Genomic DNA, 15,868 nt, shown 5'->3' on the forward strand with positions numbered 1-15,868 from the left:
CTACTTCTCTGCCATAAAATCATGTGCACTTTTTGTTAAATATTCTGTATGACTTTGTAAATGTTAGGGTTTTACTTGCCACTTCAGGCCGAATCCCGTCCATGGATGTGTTTAGTACTGGAAAACATTAATATGTCCATTTAAACCAGTTAGCATCATTTGAACACGTATATATCTACCCTATTCAAAATAAAAGAAGATGAAGGGAATAATAAAGAATGGCATTTCTGAATACAAACTACAAAATCTAAGTAGTATTACCATTACATTCATCAGCAGAGGATTATGGTTCTGAGTCTGAACTGATACCGGTGTTCAAAATAACATTTCTCTAAGAAAATCTATTGTTTGTGGTTCAAACTTTTCATCAAACGTAAAAAATAAATTTGTTTAACCTTATTTGGGTGTTTTATCAAACAGAGCTAAACTTGCTGACAAGCCTAATTTGCCCACATGTAATAACCTGCTTATATGCACCTTTTTCAAGAATCTGTCACACTTGACAAAGCATTAGAGGTAAACTGCACAGATCACCTTTGGAGTGTTTTGCGGATTTAGTGCAAACAGCTACCAAGTATATTGTTAATCTTCAGTAGAGTTCTTCTTCATTGAGCATTTTCTGCTACACAAAAGGATCACAGTGCTACTTTAGAGCCAAGAACCATAGACGACCTTTTGTCAACAAAGCCTCGCGTGTCAACACATTAGCAGTTTGGCAGTGTCAGACTGTGTTTGCCTTCCTCTGAAATATTGCAGCTGCCACAGACGGAAAAGTTGTTATAACTGCTGAGTGATGACATTACATCTAGAAAAAAAGAATCTCAAAGATTTTATATCCTGTTTATTTATGCCGTAGATATGCCATGGGATGTTTGGCATCTGAACATTGGTGTCATGGCATCAAGCCAGTCTGGAAATAAAACTTATCAAATGCCTGGTTTTGTAAAGAATGACAAATATGTCACTGGATTAAATGGAATTTAGTATATTTATTGTCCAGATGAGGCCGTAAAATTATGCTTTTTGTACCAAATGTGCAGGTCACAGGCATTTTACTTATATATATATATATGTCGATAGATGGATAGATAGATGTATATATCGACACTAAGATATGCAGGGTGATAACAAGTAGGAAATATTTATTGCACAAGAGCAGATCTGACTTGATAATCATACTATAGAAGTCGAACTTTCAATGCTCGAAGAGCTAAACCCACCGAAGCGTCAACAACTGCCTGATAACGGCTTAAATGTTTACTGCACTTCTCAAGAATGGAAACAGCTGATTGGAGGAGACAGCACAACGTGGTGAGTACTTTTTTCGTTTATGGTGCTCCTGTTCAAAACAAAATGCTTGATAGGAAGTCTGATATACCTTGAGCCTCTTTGTTCTTGTTCATCTTGTGTGGTGACATTTTATTGGATAAGGACAGGGCTCCTCAGTGGCAACAGAGAGGGGGGTGGGAGAAAAAAAATTCAGTGCCACGATAGGAGAGGAGGAAAAAAAATCTTTAAGCACCTGTAGCAAAACACAATGAGCAGTTTTGAAAACGGTAAAAGGAAGGAATTTTTCTAAAATGGGCCAAGTCACGTCTTCAAGGCATTCGAGATAGAGAGATGAAAGCAGCAGGGAGCAGAGGAAGTGGGGGTTGAGGAGGATTCACCTGGAGAGCTGGCTGATATTGACACGATCTCAACCAGGCAAGACGCTCTGGAAACTGACTAAACATTGGCACTATGCCTCTGAGAAAACAGAGGGTTGTTGAGGGTGGCTGCAGCTGCAGACAGCTGTTTCGAACCACATCATCAAGCTGCTCTAAGAGAAAGGCAAGGCTCAAACAGGCAAATCTCAAAAAAGAAGGAAAGGGACAGGCCTTCTGATAGGTATTTTTCAGTGGCAGGTACAGCCAAGATTAACAGGAGGTTGATGTTATGCTTTACAGTCCAAAGGAACTGAGTAGCTCACTGTTAAGGAAAGAAGATAGAGCACAACAAGGCCCATTTCCTGTGACGTTCTTTGTGTTGAAGGCTCATTTACAAGCAGGGAACCTGAATGATGTGTTTACTGTGCCTAGGTCTGCCTGGGTCGTTTTTGTTTTGACTTGGGCGATAAGCACGATAGGCTGGATGTGTTGATAACAAATGTTTACGACTGTCTGGTGCGCAGGTGGCCACGATTCGCCCAGACAACAATGGAGGCAAACACCAAAAATGGCTACTCTCCAATAGAGGATGTTTTGTTTTCGTTTTCTATTCTAATTATTGGAACAAGTCTGCCAGAGATCAGTAATATCTTCCCCACTCGCTGTCTGAGGAGGGTGCACAGTATCCTGTGGGACCAACATCACCCTGCGCGCCACCTTTTCCATCTGCTGCCCTCAGGGAGAAGGTACAGGTCTATACAGGCCAGAACATCCAGACTGGCCAACAGCCTGTATCCACAGGCTGTGAGGCTCCTGAACTCTCTGCCCCCCTCTCACGGACAATAACCATATCCAACTTCTTAATAGCAATGAACTGGTCTGCATTGGTGCATCATATCTTTATTCTCTTCCCCCTCCTGCCCCCCCCCCCTCTTTCTTAAATAGATAACTATCATATCTGATATCATATCTCACAGTACAATAATATTGAATGGGTTGCATTGTTGTATTTTGTCATGTTTCTCAGGTCTTTGTCTGAATTTCTACGAACATTATTGCTAAGGATTGTCTTATTGCATTGGAGTCACACTGGGTTAAATATGTACACTTGGGTTTTAAGGGGTATTTATTATTTTCTTCTTTTTTTGGGTTGTATGGAAGCCCCAAACGCAATTTCATTGTTCTTGACAATGACAATAAATAAATAAATACTAAATACTAAATAATAGTGCTGTCTTTTGGCATTCCGCTTGTACATTTAGCGTAAGTTTAAGTTTAATCGCATTCTTTTTGGCCAAAAAAGAAACTCTTTCGAAACGTAAAGATACATTAACCATAAAAAAGGCAACAGGTATTTGGGAGATTATTTAGGGTTGAGATTTGCATTCCTGCTGGATTACAGTAAAAGGCAAACGAACTCTGATCAAATCAAGCATCAAAATTCTTGTTTAAGGTAACTGTTGATCTCACTCGGTTATGAAATATGTTTTTTTTGTGCTGGGATGAAGGAAGGAATGACATTATTAAACAAGATATCTGGCCCCCGGTAGTTTCAGCCGTTCCCTGCTATCCCTGCTGTTGAGACGCTATCTCAATCAGTGACCCACAGAAAAAGGCTAAACTTGTTAGCCTTTCATTTGTTGCTTGGTTTCCTGCACCAATCACTGGACAACTGCTTCATTAAGTCCTCGCAGTTCAGTGGAGTAAAACAAAAATACAAACAAAATCAGGCTGCCGCATTTCAGATGTTCATTTGGCACAGGCACAGCTCGTACTTTCTCATGTACTCTCATTCTAATTTGAGCTGGCATCGGTTTTCAAACCTTTTATTTATCCAGGGAGGCTTTTGCCGAGCACGCTTGCTGTTTTTTCGGCAACGCCCTGCTTCACGTTCACACATGGGAGCTGTAGTCATCAGTTTTTATGGATAAAAAAAGGTATTGCTCTGTCCTACTCATACAGTTTGATGGTATCTTACCTTTGGGTGGTTTGAAACTTTAATGTGTAATCATAGCCAATTCCCATGAGGCTAACTACATCCCTAAAATCATAAAGTATTATTGCACAGTTTTCATAATGGTGACAAACAACAACAGGAAGTGAGTGAGGGAACCCAACAAGACAATAAGAGGCAAGAAAAACGGAGAGGTTTGTCATCTTTTCAAAAAGTCACAATATTTTTTAATATAAAACACCTTTAAATTCGACATAATGAGGAATCCGTGATCAGGGCTTTCACCAATCCACTACCATTTGAACACTGCAGTTGGGGAGGAGATCCACCTTGGCAGCCGCTGACTTCAATGGTACATCCGAGTTCACACAGAAAAGGGTTGAAACATGCATTTACTACATTGTTACAAAGTCAAAAGCGAAAACACGAGGTCTCTTTTTGCCATTATTGGCAAAGAGTCTCTCTGCCACCTTGTGAGGGATCCAGAGGCAAAAGAGGGTACAGTCTTGACAGTTGGGCATGTACAGAGGTGTCCATTTGTTTCCTGGCACTTAGGGATAAAGTGCCCTCTTCTCTTTTAGACCGACAGCTGAAGGGAGAGCGGAAACTTGGTGTAAGGCAGGAAATTACTCAACATGCTTTAGATATTTAAGATAACAGTTTTAGACTTGCTTAGTTTTGACAAACATCAATGTAAGTGCGGCTCCTGTGCTGTGAAGTCCGCAAACAGTGTTTTGCAGGTCTGGTCAGTAACCGATAGCTGTGTCTTTCTCTCTACAGACTCTTCCCCACCATGTTGCTGGTAACGATCAATGAGTGAATAAGCACATTGTCCATTATTTGATTTGATTTTTTTTCCAAAGTAAGCATCCTGCATCTATGATATCCCAAAATGGTTCTGAGTTTTTGAATGTCAGTCTTGGAAGAAATTCCTCTCTTGTGTCCATTCACACTCACGACACTTTGATCAAGACATTCTGTTTTCTCCCCTTCCCTCCCTTTCTCTTCTAAACACACACACACTCACACACGCTCACACTACAGATGCTACAGAGGTGACGGAGGTCACCTTATTGTCTTCTGCCCAGGGCTGCAGGTTCTGCAGGGCGTAGAGGGAGGAGTTGTGCAGGCAGAGTGGGTCCGGCTGCAGTGGCTGGCTCAACGTCTTCTGGAAAGCTTCCTGCTGAAGTTGCAGCATCAGCCGGTTGGCCTGCTGCCTCTCAGCCTCCCTCTCCTCTGCAGTCTGTCTCCTGGGTGAAAGGAGGAGACAAAGGAGAGCAAAGAAGGATTTAAGACCAATATAATGTTTCTTTTTTATGGCGATTGTACACAGTATCGACTTGTACCACGTGCCAGAGCATTTTAGCAGTGTGCTATGCTTTAATAAAGAAACAGTGGGATTCTCTCCCTCCTTCTTTCTTTACTTTTTAAACAGACACCATACGTAGAATAGATCTGCAATTCTGTATTAGGTGCTTCTGTTAAAATTTTCCTGGATAAGTTAGCATATCCAGGGCTCATTTATTGTCATTTCTAATTGACAAAACCAAGAAAAAGCTGGCAGTCTTTGGTACTGGTGGTGAAGAATTTCAATCATATGCTGCAATGCCTGAAAATAACAAGAAAAAAATATATATATAGACATATATATATAGTAAAAAGCCACTGATCAAAGAAGTCAAAGGAATCAAGGGAAAAAAAAGCTTTTAGCGATCAGATGAGATTGCAAATTTCATAATAAATCATGTGGATTTGCAAATTGCCTGTTTTTTCTTCTGTCTTTGTACTACACCTGTGCCAGATACTCCTTCTGCTTTTGGCTACACGACAGCTGATCAAGATGAGTGACAGGTGTTGCTAAAGGAACGTGACTAATAGAGGGGGAAGACATACAAAGCACTTCCTGCCTCAAGGTGAAAAGTTGCATCTGTTTCTTTTCTTTTCAAAGAAACGACTCCGCACATCCTGTATATGCGCTGTGCTGATATCAACATTTGCTGCACTGAAAAGTCATGCGTCTTCCTAAAAAAAAACAGCCTGTTTTGTAGCGTTTATGTTGGAAAACCTCCAGAGTGAACTGGTGTTTTAGTACTCAACAAAAATTACACTTCTATTTCAATTTAAATAGTGAATGTAAATACTTTTGGCAATTTACTTGAATTACTTTACAAAGGCAAGCATATCTATAAACAGTGGAACATTTTACTCTATCGGTCTTGAAAATTTCTTATTACCATAACAGAATAATTCATGGTGATTTATTTACGGACATTTGGAAATGATATGTTAAACAACATGTAATAAATGTTCAATTCTCTTAAAAATATAAAGCAAAATACAAATGGCAGCTAGAAATCACCAGCATAAGCACACCTCTAAAAACACTCTTTCAAGCACGCCAACCTCCATCCATTAGCCACACATTATTGTTAACAGCATTATCATAATCTAATTCCCTGGCTGTTGATTTGATCATCCTCTTGTTACTCGCGTAGTCGTCACACAAAGACATCCCTCATGCTCATCCTATCAGGTGCACACTACAGGGAAATGGCATAAATCTCAGCAAAAGTAGGAAATCAGAAAAGCGAGTTAAGCCAATTCCCTTGTTACTCGTGACATGCCGTTCAGTCTGCTGTTTATTTTAAGCAAATTCATTTTTACTGCACTTTGTAGTGGAAACTGTGCATTAGCATTTTATGGCTTAAGGACATGATTGCTGCAGGTTTTTTTCTTCTATAAATGCATTTTTTTAAGAAAATGTAAATGAACATCCTTAAACCAAAATTCTATATTATACTTTAATTTACAACAAAGAAGGCAGTGATTTTTAACTGTTTTCTTTAACTTTTAAATAGAAAATCATTCGAAAAAGCTTTAAAGCCATTTACACATAAAAACCCTTAGGGTAATGACTTAAGGTAATTTAGCTGTGTGTAATATGCGTTTGAAATATGTATCCTGCTCCTTTAACAAGGGGCAGGGCATCATAATTTGATTTCCTACTCATTTACTTTCAAATGGCTATAAACAACAGTTAGAATGAAGTGAATGAGTGTGTGTTTTTTTCATGGACTCGGCAGTCAATTCCTCCTGTGAGTGTTTCAGTATTGCTTTGGACAGCAGGTTTCTAAAAGGCCTTTCAGGAGGCTCAGGAGTAATTGTGCTTGGTCAAGTGAACTGGCCTCAACTGGCAGCTAAGCTAAGCAAAATAAGTGTTGTACAACTCCTTCAATGCAATGTGGGCCATTTTACTTGTCTTCAAAGTAAGACACCAGTAAACATTTTTGGACGCAAGTGTAAAACAGAGACACATTCTGTAATGTCAGTTTGTGGGACAAGAAGATTTGTAATTCTGCGCAAACATCCTGTCCTAATGAAGTCAAAAACCATCAAGGCCTGTTTGTTTTGCTTAAGTATATAGTGGGATGCAAAAAAAGAGCAAGACGTGACACGTAGAACGGAGAACTATGTTACTTTAGCATCCAATAACACCCTGCTGCAATCTTACCGCCATTTTGTCCGCCTGTTTTGAAACCAGGTCTTAACTTGTGCATCCGTCATCTTCAGCGCCTTAGCCAGGGTGGCACGCTCGGCCGATGCCAGGTACTTCTGTCGGTGAAAACGTTTCTCAAGCTCACAGATCTGCACCCGGCTGAAGGAGGTGCGAGGCTTTTTCCTCTTAGGTGGCGTCCGGTTCTGGTACGGGTGGCCGATTCGACGGGTCACAGAAAAGGGCGAGAGGGCAGCTGAAAGAGGGAGGAAAAAGAGGATTAATTTGTCTGATGAGTGTTTTAAATTTGTAAAATTCTAGAGATTTAACATGAATGCTTGATTGGTTACTTGTTTCCATTTCTAAGCTGGAGTGACCTGTTCTTCTGAATTATAAATGCATTTCCCCTGAGGATTTATTTCTATAGACTCATAAACCTAGCTAGCTTTCCATTCCTTGGTAAGATAAAAATTATTGTTCATTTGCTGCTAACTGAAAAAAAAAAGCTATGATGTTTGGGGAGTCTTAAGAGATGGCCTAGAAGCTGCCAACTGAAGAAGATAACGTCACTGCCACATTTTCCATTTCTGAAGAGCACGCTGAGATGTGCAAACAGAAAATCCAAGGAAAAAGTAATTGAGGCAGAAGTAGAAAAATGGTATGTGAATTATCACTTCAAAATTTAAAGTGCTAGAGGATAAAGACGTGAAAAATACTGACGCATATTAAGATTTCAAATGCTGTTTTAAATCCAGTTTATACTTTCTGGTGGCACACAATGGTGGCTCTTAACAATTAGCTACAGGTGAGGTTTTTTGGTGGGGGAGAGGGGGTGACTCACCTGGGCAAGCACCCTTTGGAAAAGGATAGTCTGCTAGAAGGCCATTGCCGTCTCGCAGGTGGGCAAGCTCGGGGTAATAACATTTGGCTAATGTCTCCACCGTGCTCCAGACAGGGACCCTGCCGATGTCTCCCTTGGGGAGAGGACAGAGGGATCCGGTGGCCCCCGGCCCCCCTGTGGCCTCTCCAGCTCGGCTCTCCTCTGCCTGCTCCCCTAAAGGAAAGGGAGACACAGTGAGGTCCCGCATCTGGAGCACAGCAGCAGCTGCCGCCGGGCGGGCACCGACGCATAGCAGCTAATCACATGAAGGGGCCTAAATGATGAACAGAGTCTACTTTAATGCCATTTGCTTCTAGTCTCTTAAGTTAGCATTTGGAGATCTTTAGCTAAGAAATGAGATATATGCCATTCAGAAAAAAAATAAGTGACATCTAGCAGGATTACACAGATAAATCAAGCCCTGGCTGACCAATCAAAAACCTACAGCCAAGGTCATTCTCTGACAATGTGATGAAGCTCCATAAGTACTATTCACAGACCTACATAATATAATTGTAAGCCTAACAAAACACAATTTCTGAAGGAAAGTAGATTTTGGTGGGTCTTTTTTCATCACAATAATTGCATTTAAAAAATATTTGATATTTGCAAAATGTCTTGGAGCACAAACATGAAGCGTGTGTCATTACAACTCAAGCAATAACCTCAATTTGCAATTGTGTAACTTCTTGCACAGTGACATCATTTTTTGCAGAATAGGCTGTCATAAACTTTACACGCATTACTATTTAGAATATAGACACTTTATAATAAATGCTATTTCAAAGTATTGTTGTATTGTCTTACTTTGTCTCTTGTCGCTTAGTCACTGTTCCTTCTCAAAAATATAAACTGCAGTTTTGCACTGTAAGGGTGTACATTGTGTTTTTCTTCACTCTCTGCCTCAGTGCCTCATGGTTCTTTTTCAACTGCCGGGTATTAATAACAAGTTATCTTCTTGCATCATAAAATATCTATGAATCCTGTCTATTTTGTCAGCCATGGGTAAACAGAAGATCGATAAATGTAATGAGATCGTTGGCCATAGATCCACTCCCAGGCCACATTCTCATTCTGAATGGAAATCAGCAGAAGAAAAGAGAAAAAAAAAATACTTTCTGTCTTCTCTCCTTCTCTCTCTATCTCTATGTCATCCGTCCCCAGCAAGCTGTTTTGCCTGCTGTCTTACAGGGTGTTTATTTGTTTTTGTTTTGTCAGAAAAGCTCACCAGGAGCCAAAATGAATATGAAAACATCTGCATAGGTGTCCCCTCAGGGTTACGTGCTGCTCCTGCTGCTGCTCCTCCTGCTGCTGCTGTTCTCAGAGTTTTCAGCGACTTGAAAATTCATTTGCTATACAGACGATGACAATTTGGATGTAAAATAGAACATGAAGTTATTACGCACTTGGCAGTCATTTCAAGGGAGCCGCCAACGTCCCCTGATGGTGCTGAACATGAGTGGCAAATTGAAGCGTACACAAACAAATGATTTGTAAAGTAAAGATGAATAGCTACTATGCACTGTTACGGTAGGTCACATAAAGTTAACATCACGTAAGTGCAAATTAGTAGCACAGATTTAGTGTCTGAAGTGAAAATGTGCTACAGTTATTGGCTTTCGCATGGATTTATAGTGACCGTGACCTCTTCGTTCCCTCTCATTATTATTTTTAATCTTCTATGTTAATATTCTTATAACAATTTCACGTTATGTGCTGCTCTGATGCTCAATAATAATAAAAAATGGTAATTGTACCCCTCCAATATTCCTTTTGGGACTTAGACCGGCATCTGTAGTATTTAATCACGAGTTTCTAATGACAAAATCCCCAAGATATTTCTATAACACTACTATAGGTGCTCACAATGGACTGGAGCACCTCCACAGTCCTTAATACTGAATTATACGGCCCTTATTGGACTTCATAGTGTGTTTCTAAATCTCCTGTAAAGCCACATTCTTACAGTAACTTTAAAGTGGAGTCTTAAATGTACAGCACATATGTTAAGCAACATATCATTTTTGCTTTTTGTGTCATTGCCCAAATCTATTTGGAGCTTTATGGGTCCCACAGAGAAAGCAAGCGTGCCTGTTGTTGCTCCCAGCGGCAGGTCTGGCTAACTAATACAGCATTAGATGGCTATTTCAGGCCATCTGTGGGCTAAGTAATGGGCCAGGCACATACAAGCACGTTCAGAGGCAACCTAACATGCAGCAGCACCCTTTAGACCTGACAAGTACAGCAAGGCTTTGCTTTACAGTGTGCAAAATCCTGATAAATATATGATCCAGTGGTGTGATACCCCACCAGACATGTTTAATGCTTTTTTTTTCTTTGGTTTTACTCCATATGCCTTCAGGTTTATTCATTACTATAATTATCGAGACTGTGAACTGCAGTATAGAATCAAAATGAATTATGCAATGTGCTGGATTTTAAGCCAAACCAATTAAGAATGCCCTTGCTCAATTGCATCAGTGAGTCGGTTAGTTTAGAGACAGTCAGTGTAAACTAGCTGGATGTAACTGGATTATAAGTAATATGTTACAAATAATAGTACCAAAAATTAAAGCCATATGGAATAACAAATATACTAGTCAAAATTTTATAAATCTGAAATATATCAGAAATACTGATGGCAGTAATTTGTATCTGGAGAAGAATACCACTCCTGTACAGATTCCAAATGTAAGGGTATAATAAGTCCCACGAGCTTAGAGCTTCCACAATTAGGAAATGAGTTATTAAATAAAGCTGTAAAACATAATTATTTTTCTAATAATTAATTGTTTTCCTATAGCTCGGAAAACAGTTAAGCAGTCTGTATGTGGCCATTATCCCCAACAAAAAAGCGATCATGTAAGTGTTCCCATGAAACAAAGAAAATGAAAAGAATCACCAGCAACCAAAAATAAATGCTGCAAAACACATTGCACATTTTGTTCCCCCTCTTCATCAAATGGAAAAGAAAATGGGTGCGAATGCTAAATCTGTTGCCTGGATAACACAATTTAGCATAAGCATATCAAAAAATAAAATGCTACCGTGGAGAATATGTTTGCCATAATAAAACCACTTATACTTAATAACACTTCCCGGTGACAGCGCCTCCCGTCCCCACGGCGGATATTACCTTTGTAGCAATCTAATAAATATATCCGTGAAGGATTCTAAAGGGGATATTGAAATATAACATGAACATATATTGCTATTTATTACACTATACGCAACAAAAAGCAGGGATACTGTCTTTTGTCACACGGAAAATCAGGCCAGCGTGGAAGCAAAAGGGCAGGAGCGGGTTCAGCTCTGAAATAAAATCATATTTTTTTCGGCACTGCTGCCATTTACACCCAGACACAGATATACAGGAGAGAAAAGGCGCTTTAATTATATTTCTTTTATTTCTGTTAGGTGGTCTACAGTGAAAGACGCTGTATTATTGCTCTGTTTATTGTCAAAATGTCCAAACAATTCAAAGAACATATTATTATGTACTTTGATCCTTCATCAAAGATGACAAATTTCTGTTAGATTATTATTATTAGTAGTAGTAGTAGTAATCACTAGTGGTAAAAGGCTTGGTTTCTTAAAATTAGTACATATTTTACTTGACATTTTGTGCTGTAAAGCCCAATTTTCATTTCACTATCCATTATATTTTTCTTCAGTTACTAACTAGTCTTAATTTTCATTACATATTATTGTGCTATGTTTTATGTTATTAATGTATTATTTTTTAATTCGTTTCTGACGTAAAAAAATAATAATGTGAAAAAAATAACATTACAAATAAATCTTGAACCCGTATATAGACGGGTTTGTTTATTTTTTTGAGCAGAGTACATTGAAAAATAAAGGTGGCTACTGTTAGCCTCCGACTACTACTGATGCTGTTGCTGCTATAGTTGTGCGTGTGTACTTTTACGCACGGTGCGGCTTTATGTATGATTTTATTCTTCTCTGGTTGATTTTTGCCTACATGTTCAGGAACAGCAGATGGAAAATAGCAGCTAGCTAACCCTGGTGAACTTATTTTAATTCTTCACTCGTCCTTCAGAAATAAATAAAAATAAAATAACACATAAATTAGTTGCAATAAAATAGCCTGACGCACAACATTTTAGGCCTGTAAGCGCTGAGTGAATACACAGAGGAGTGGGTGACCACCAAGGATACATCAGTAGGCTACATGAAGTGTATCTTTACAGATGGATAAATGATGCCCCTATAACCCGTAAATCTTTTGCGACATTCCAATTCAGCTTACTGTGATTAATAACACGAGTTTGTGCCATGTGGGAGGCATCCCGGCGTGAAAAATGAGAATCTATTGTCGAAGTTAACAGGTTTCGTTTACATCTCTGCAAGAAAAAAAAGAAAGAAATCCTGCCATGAATGCCAGAGCTGGAAGCATTTGGCAACATGTTTAGCTGTTTAAATCTGCACGGGACCGTTTTTCTCCTCCGGTTTCAACTTGGAAGGCGAAAAGGAAAAACAAGAAACAAGGAGAAACATTTAAAACGGTGCTCTACCCATCAGGATAGATGATAGTCCATTTGATTTACGGCCTTTTATAGGAAACAGAGCAGGCTAAATCTGGAGTGTTTGTGTGTGTATATCTGAATGTGTGTGTGTGTCTGCGCGCGCGCGTGTGTGTGTGTATGTGTGGATAGTGCTACTGTAGCTGCTGCTGTAGCTGTTCCTGCTGCTGGTGATCTTTGGCTGATCAATACAGAGGAAAGATATAAGCTGCGAAATAATTACAGCGACACAAAGCTGAGAGAAATTAAACGAGGGGCCCTCGGTGACTATGAGTAAAATTGATAAGCCTATTTACACTGTATCTTTTTGCAGATGACATATCGTCCCCCGGTATTTAATAATTAATCAGGTAGAAAGAACTGAAGAGTGAATATTTAATGCATGGAGAGGAGGGGGCGTGCGCGCGCAAATCCATGATGTTCTTCCTTTATAGCAATGAGGTCATGAGAAAAATATAAGCTGAACCACCCCTCCCCCACCCAAAAAAAGAAAACAGAGAACGCAGAAATCGTTTTTATGAAATACGTTTACCTATCTCAGCATATTCCATTAAAATTTTATTGGCAATCGGTTTTTTTTTTTACCATTTTCTCACTGAGAATTATCTTTCGTATGTTTTTCATATAATTTATTATAAACAATATATAGTCGTTATACTAGAAAAGAACTTATCTTCAATTGCATTACATTTCATTATTTAAATAAGCATACATATAATATTTAATTAAGTAAAGCAAATATCTCATTTTGGATTGAGAAGGAAACAAATAAAAAAACGATGTCAGCCTTTAAGTAGCATGTGATTCTGATAGTGTTGAAGGGCGTGTGGGGTTTTGGGAACAAAAATGGCTGCATGTGTTTGCAGACACCTGAATAAAAAACATAGGCAGGAATTATGTAACTCATCGTGGGTATTAAAAGCCCAAATGGCACAAAAATCGACTTCGGTGAATTTCATTTTTAAGGAAAAAAATAAAAGCAGCTGGTTCTGAAAGAAGTAAAATTGGAAATAAAAACTACAAATTAAAAAAAAAAAACCCACTGAAGTCTACATATAGTCTGCTAGAGTAAGTCTGCAAGCAATATTGTAGCTGTTGTCCAATTATAGCCTAATTTACTCAGTTCAAATAATAATAATAATAATAATAATAATAATAATAATAATAATAATAATAATAATAATAATAATAATAATACATTCTTGTTTAGAATTTAACATGTCATATATTGTTACTACGGTGACTCATCTTCTTGCTTTCTCAATTGGCTCTCCGGGAGAGGGGGGAAAAAATCATTCATCCTCATGAAAAAACGGGGGACGTTGTTATCCGTCATCCGCTGTAAATGGAGAGTGATGGTCCAATACTGATTCATCAGCATGTCCGAGTCAATTTCTCCACTCGTTTATCAGGCTGCCCTTCCAGCATAATAAAACTGACTGTGTGCGCATATATGATTCGTTATAGATTACAACCTAAAGATGAAATCATCAGCGCCACTTTGTTGAGCCATTATAGGCCCACTTCACGCTTCGTCGGTCGGGGGTTGTTTTCAACACAAGTGTTAGTAAATTCATAATTTCCTCTTTAGTGGCTGTGAGGAAAATATTCACTTTTTTGGTGGTAAATAACGAGGTCTTGCTTTCTGACCTACTATGTCTGTGTTCATGAAAAACATTAAACTACAAGTGTTGTGGGACCAGGATAAGATTTATTCTTTACCTGTTAATCTGTCCTTGGCGAATCTTCTGCTGCTTTCCATCCACGGAAATGTGAAGTTTGCTGCATTCCCCATTCCCATCCCCGGCATCGAGGGGATGCCGGGTCCGATGCCCGGTGGATGCGTCGATGGGGGTGGATGAGGAGCAGCAGCGGCGGGTGGCGGTGGCGGAGGCGGCATGGGCCTGTGCGCCGGCACCCGAATTACCCCACCTGCACCTCCAGAGTTCACGTTAACGTTCATGTTCATACTGACGTTCATGTTCATGTTGACATTATAGGAGCCGGCTAAACCCGCCGCTGCTGCCATGGAGCAGGCCGGGTTGTAGACGCTGTTGTACCCATTGCTGTAGACATTAGAGGCCAGCGCGTAATCCGGGTCACCGGTCCGGTTAGGGAGCATGCAGCCGCTGGACTGGTCCGAGCTGTTGAGGATCTGGTCGATGCCGAAGCTGATGGGTTCATGCTGCTGCTGGTGCGTCTGGTTCACCTCCTCGATCCCAGTGTGCTCCATAGTTTTTGTTCTTAATGTGCTTGTCAGTATATTTTATCAGCGCACGGATGTGTTTTTGACATATGGCAATTCACGCCTTTGGAAATGAAGTATTTGGATGTAGTCTGCAGTGGTGAGCTTTTTTTTTTTTTTTTTTTTTTTGCTTTCGAGCATCGACACGGGCCTGTTCTACTCCCAGGAAACCAATAAGGTGTCCAGCGCTATCCAAAATCTTCCCATTATTTTTTGTCCAACAGTGGGATCGGGTGTTCCCTAAATTAAATGCCTATCCGTCGGACTAAGAAATACCGTATCCATCTTTAATAGCGAGTTCTTTCCAAGTGAATTAGATACAAGGCAGCTTTACAACAAGAAAAACAGCCGATAAATGCCAAATGGCTATCCCGAGTAGCCTACTTACTGAGAAAAATCCGAGATTTTGGGGGGAGGCACCTCTCTGGAGAGACTTGATGCGCTTTGTTCGCCTACTCGGGCAAAGACGATCCATACGCTGGGGTCACGATAGGATAACCAAGCTCGTCGCATCAAAATGGAGCTGAAGACAAAACAAAACAACCCCGAAGAAGCGAAACGAAGCGCTGACCTCGCAGGCGTGTTTATTAATTGGAGGGGAGCGCGGAAGAGTGCTCTGTAGTGCTGCGTTTCAGCAGGTGAGACTACCCTCTGCGTAAAAGCTGCCATTCGGTCCTCCAGCCAACCCTCCTTCCCTCCCTCTCTTCTTCCCTCCCTCCTCCACGGTAGGACAGTTGTTTTGCTCGGATGTCTTAAAGAAACCGCAGCTTTTTATTTTTTATTCAGCTCTTCTGGTTTCAAATGCAAGGTTTCGTGCATTTAGTGGAACTGAGGCCCGCGTCAAGTGGCTACTTTCACCTTAATGCTCCTCTACGTATCAGAGATTTGAGAACTATGCTAGGTCTTCAGGAATGATAATATTTTTTCAGTTTTAAGAAAGTAAATTATTTAACAAAAATCAAAATTGAACAACAGTGGGGGACAAAATCACAGGACAAAAAAAATGAACATTGCTGTCTGTGAACATAAACTAAAGATTTATGTAAACATTTCCCACAATAACATTATGAGCTTTGGTGAGTTTATGACAGCAAATGGTCTGA

The 15,868-nt window shown here is 39.8% G+C and overlaps 1 protein-coding gene across 3 annotated transcripts; it reads right to left on the reverse strand.

Moving 5' to 3' along the window:
• Window positions 1–3,792: 3,792 nt before the first annotated feature.
• tlx2 (T cell leukemia homeobox 2) lies at window positions 3,793–15,455 on the reverse strand. Of its 3 annotated transcripts, XM_080901129.1 has the most exons (5): window positions 14,243–15,453; window positions 7,935–8,147; window positions 7,112–7,349; window positions 4,670–4,850; window positions 3,793–4,189 (listed from the first exon to the last, which is right to left on the reverse strand). In XM_080901129.1, exons 1-5 carry the CDS (start codon window positions 14,751–14,753, stop codon window positions 4,178–4,180), a joined length of 1,155 nt encoding a protein of 384 aa, XP_080757255.1. In that variant the 5' UTR covers window positions 14,754–15,453; the 3' UTR covers window positions 3,793–4,177. The 3 variants fall into 3 exon arrangements, with proteins under 3 accessions (XP_080757255.1, XP_080757254.1, XP_080757256.1); XM_080901128.1 differs by lacking the exon at window positions 3,793–4,189 and having other exon boundaries at window positions 4,202–4,850; window positions 14,243–15,455; XM_080901130.1 differs by lacking the exons at window positions 3,793–4,189; window positions 7,935–8,147 and having other exon boundaries at window positions 4,202–4,850; window positions 14,243–15,454.
• Between the last annotated feature and the right edge of the window lie 413 nt (window positions 15,456–15,868).

Source organism: Rhamphochromis sp. 'chilingali' (assembly GCF_963969265.1).
Source record: "Rhamphochromis sp. 'chilingali' genome assembly, chromosome: 13".
Classification (NCBI taxonomy): Eukaryota; Metazoa; Chordata; class Actinopteri; order Cichliformes; family Cichlidae; genus Rhamphochromis; species Rhamphochromis sp. 'chilingali'.

What these genes read in the sequence shown, in the direction of transcription:
- tlx2 (XM_080901128.1), bottom strand. Translation starts at nt 14,753, where the DNA reads ATGGAGCACACTGGGATCGAGGAGGTGAACCAGACGCACCAGCAGCAG. An exon ending in CGCCAAGGACAGATTAACAG is followed by an intron (nt 8,148 to 14,242) that starts GTAAAGAATAAA and finishes CCTTTCCTTTAG; the next exon opens with GGGAGCAGGCAGAGGAGAGC. An exon ending in AACAGGCGGACAAAATGGCG is followed by an intron (nt 4,851 to 7,111) that starts GTAAGATTGCAG and finishes CCTTTCACCCAG; the next exon opens with GAGACAGACTGCAGAGGAGA.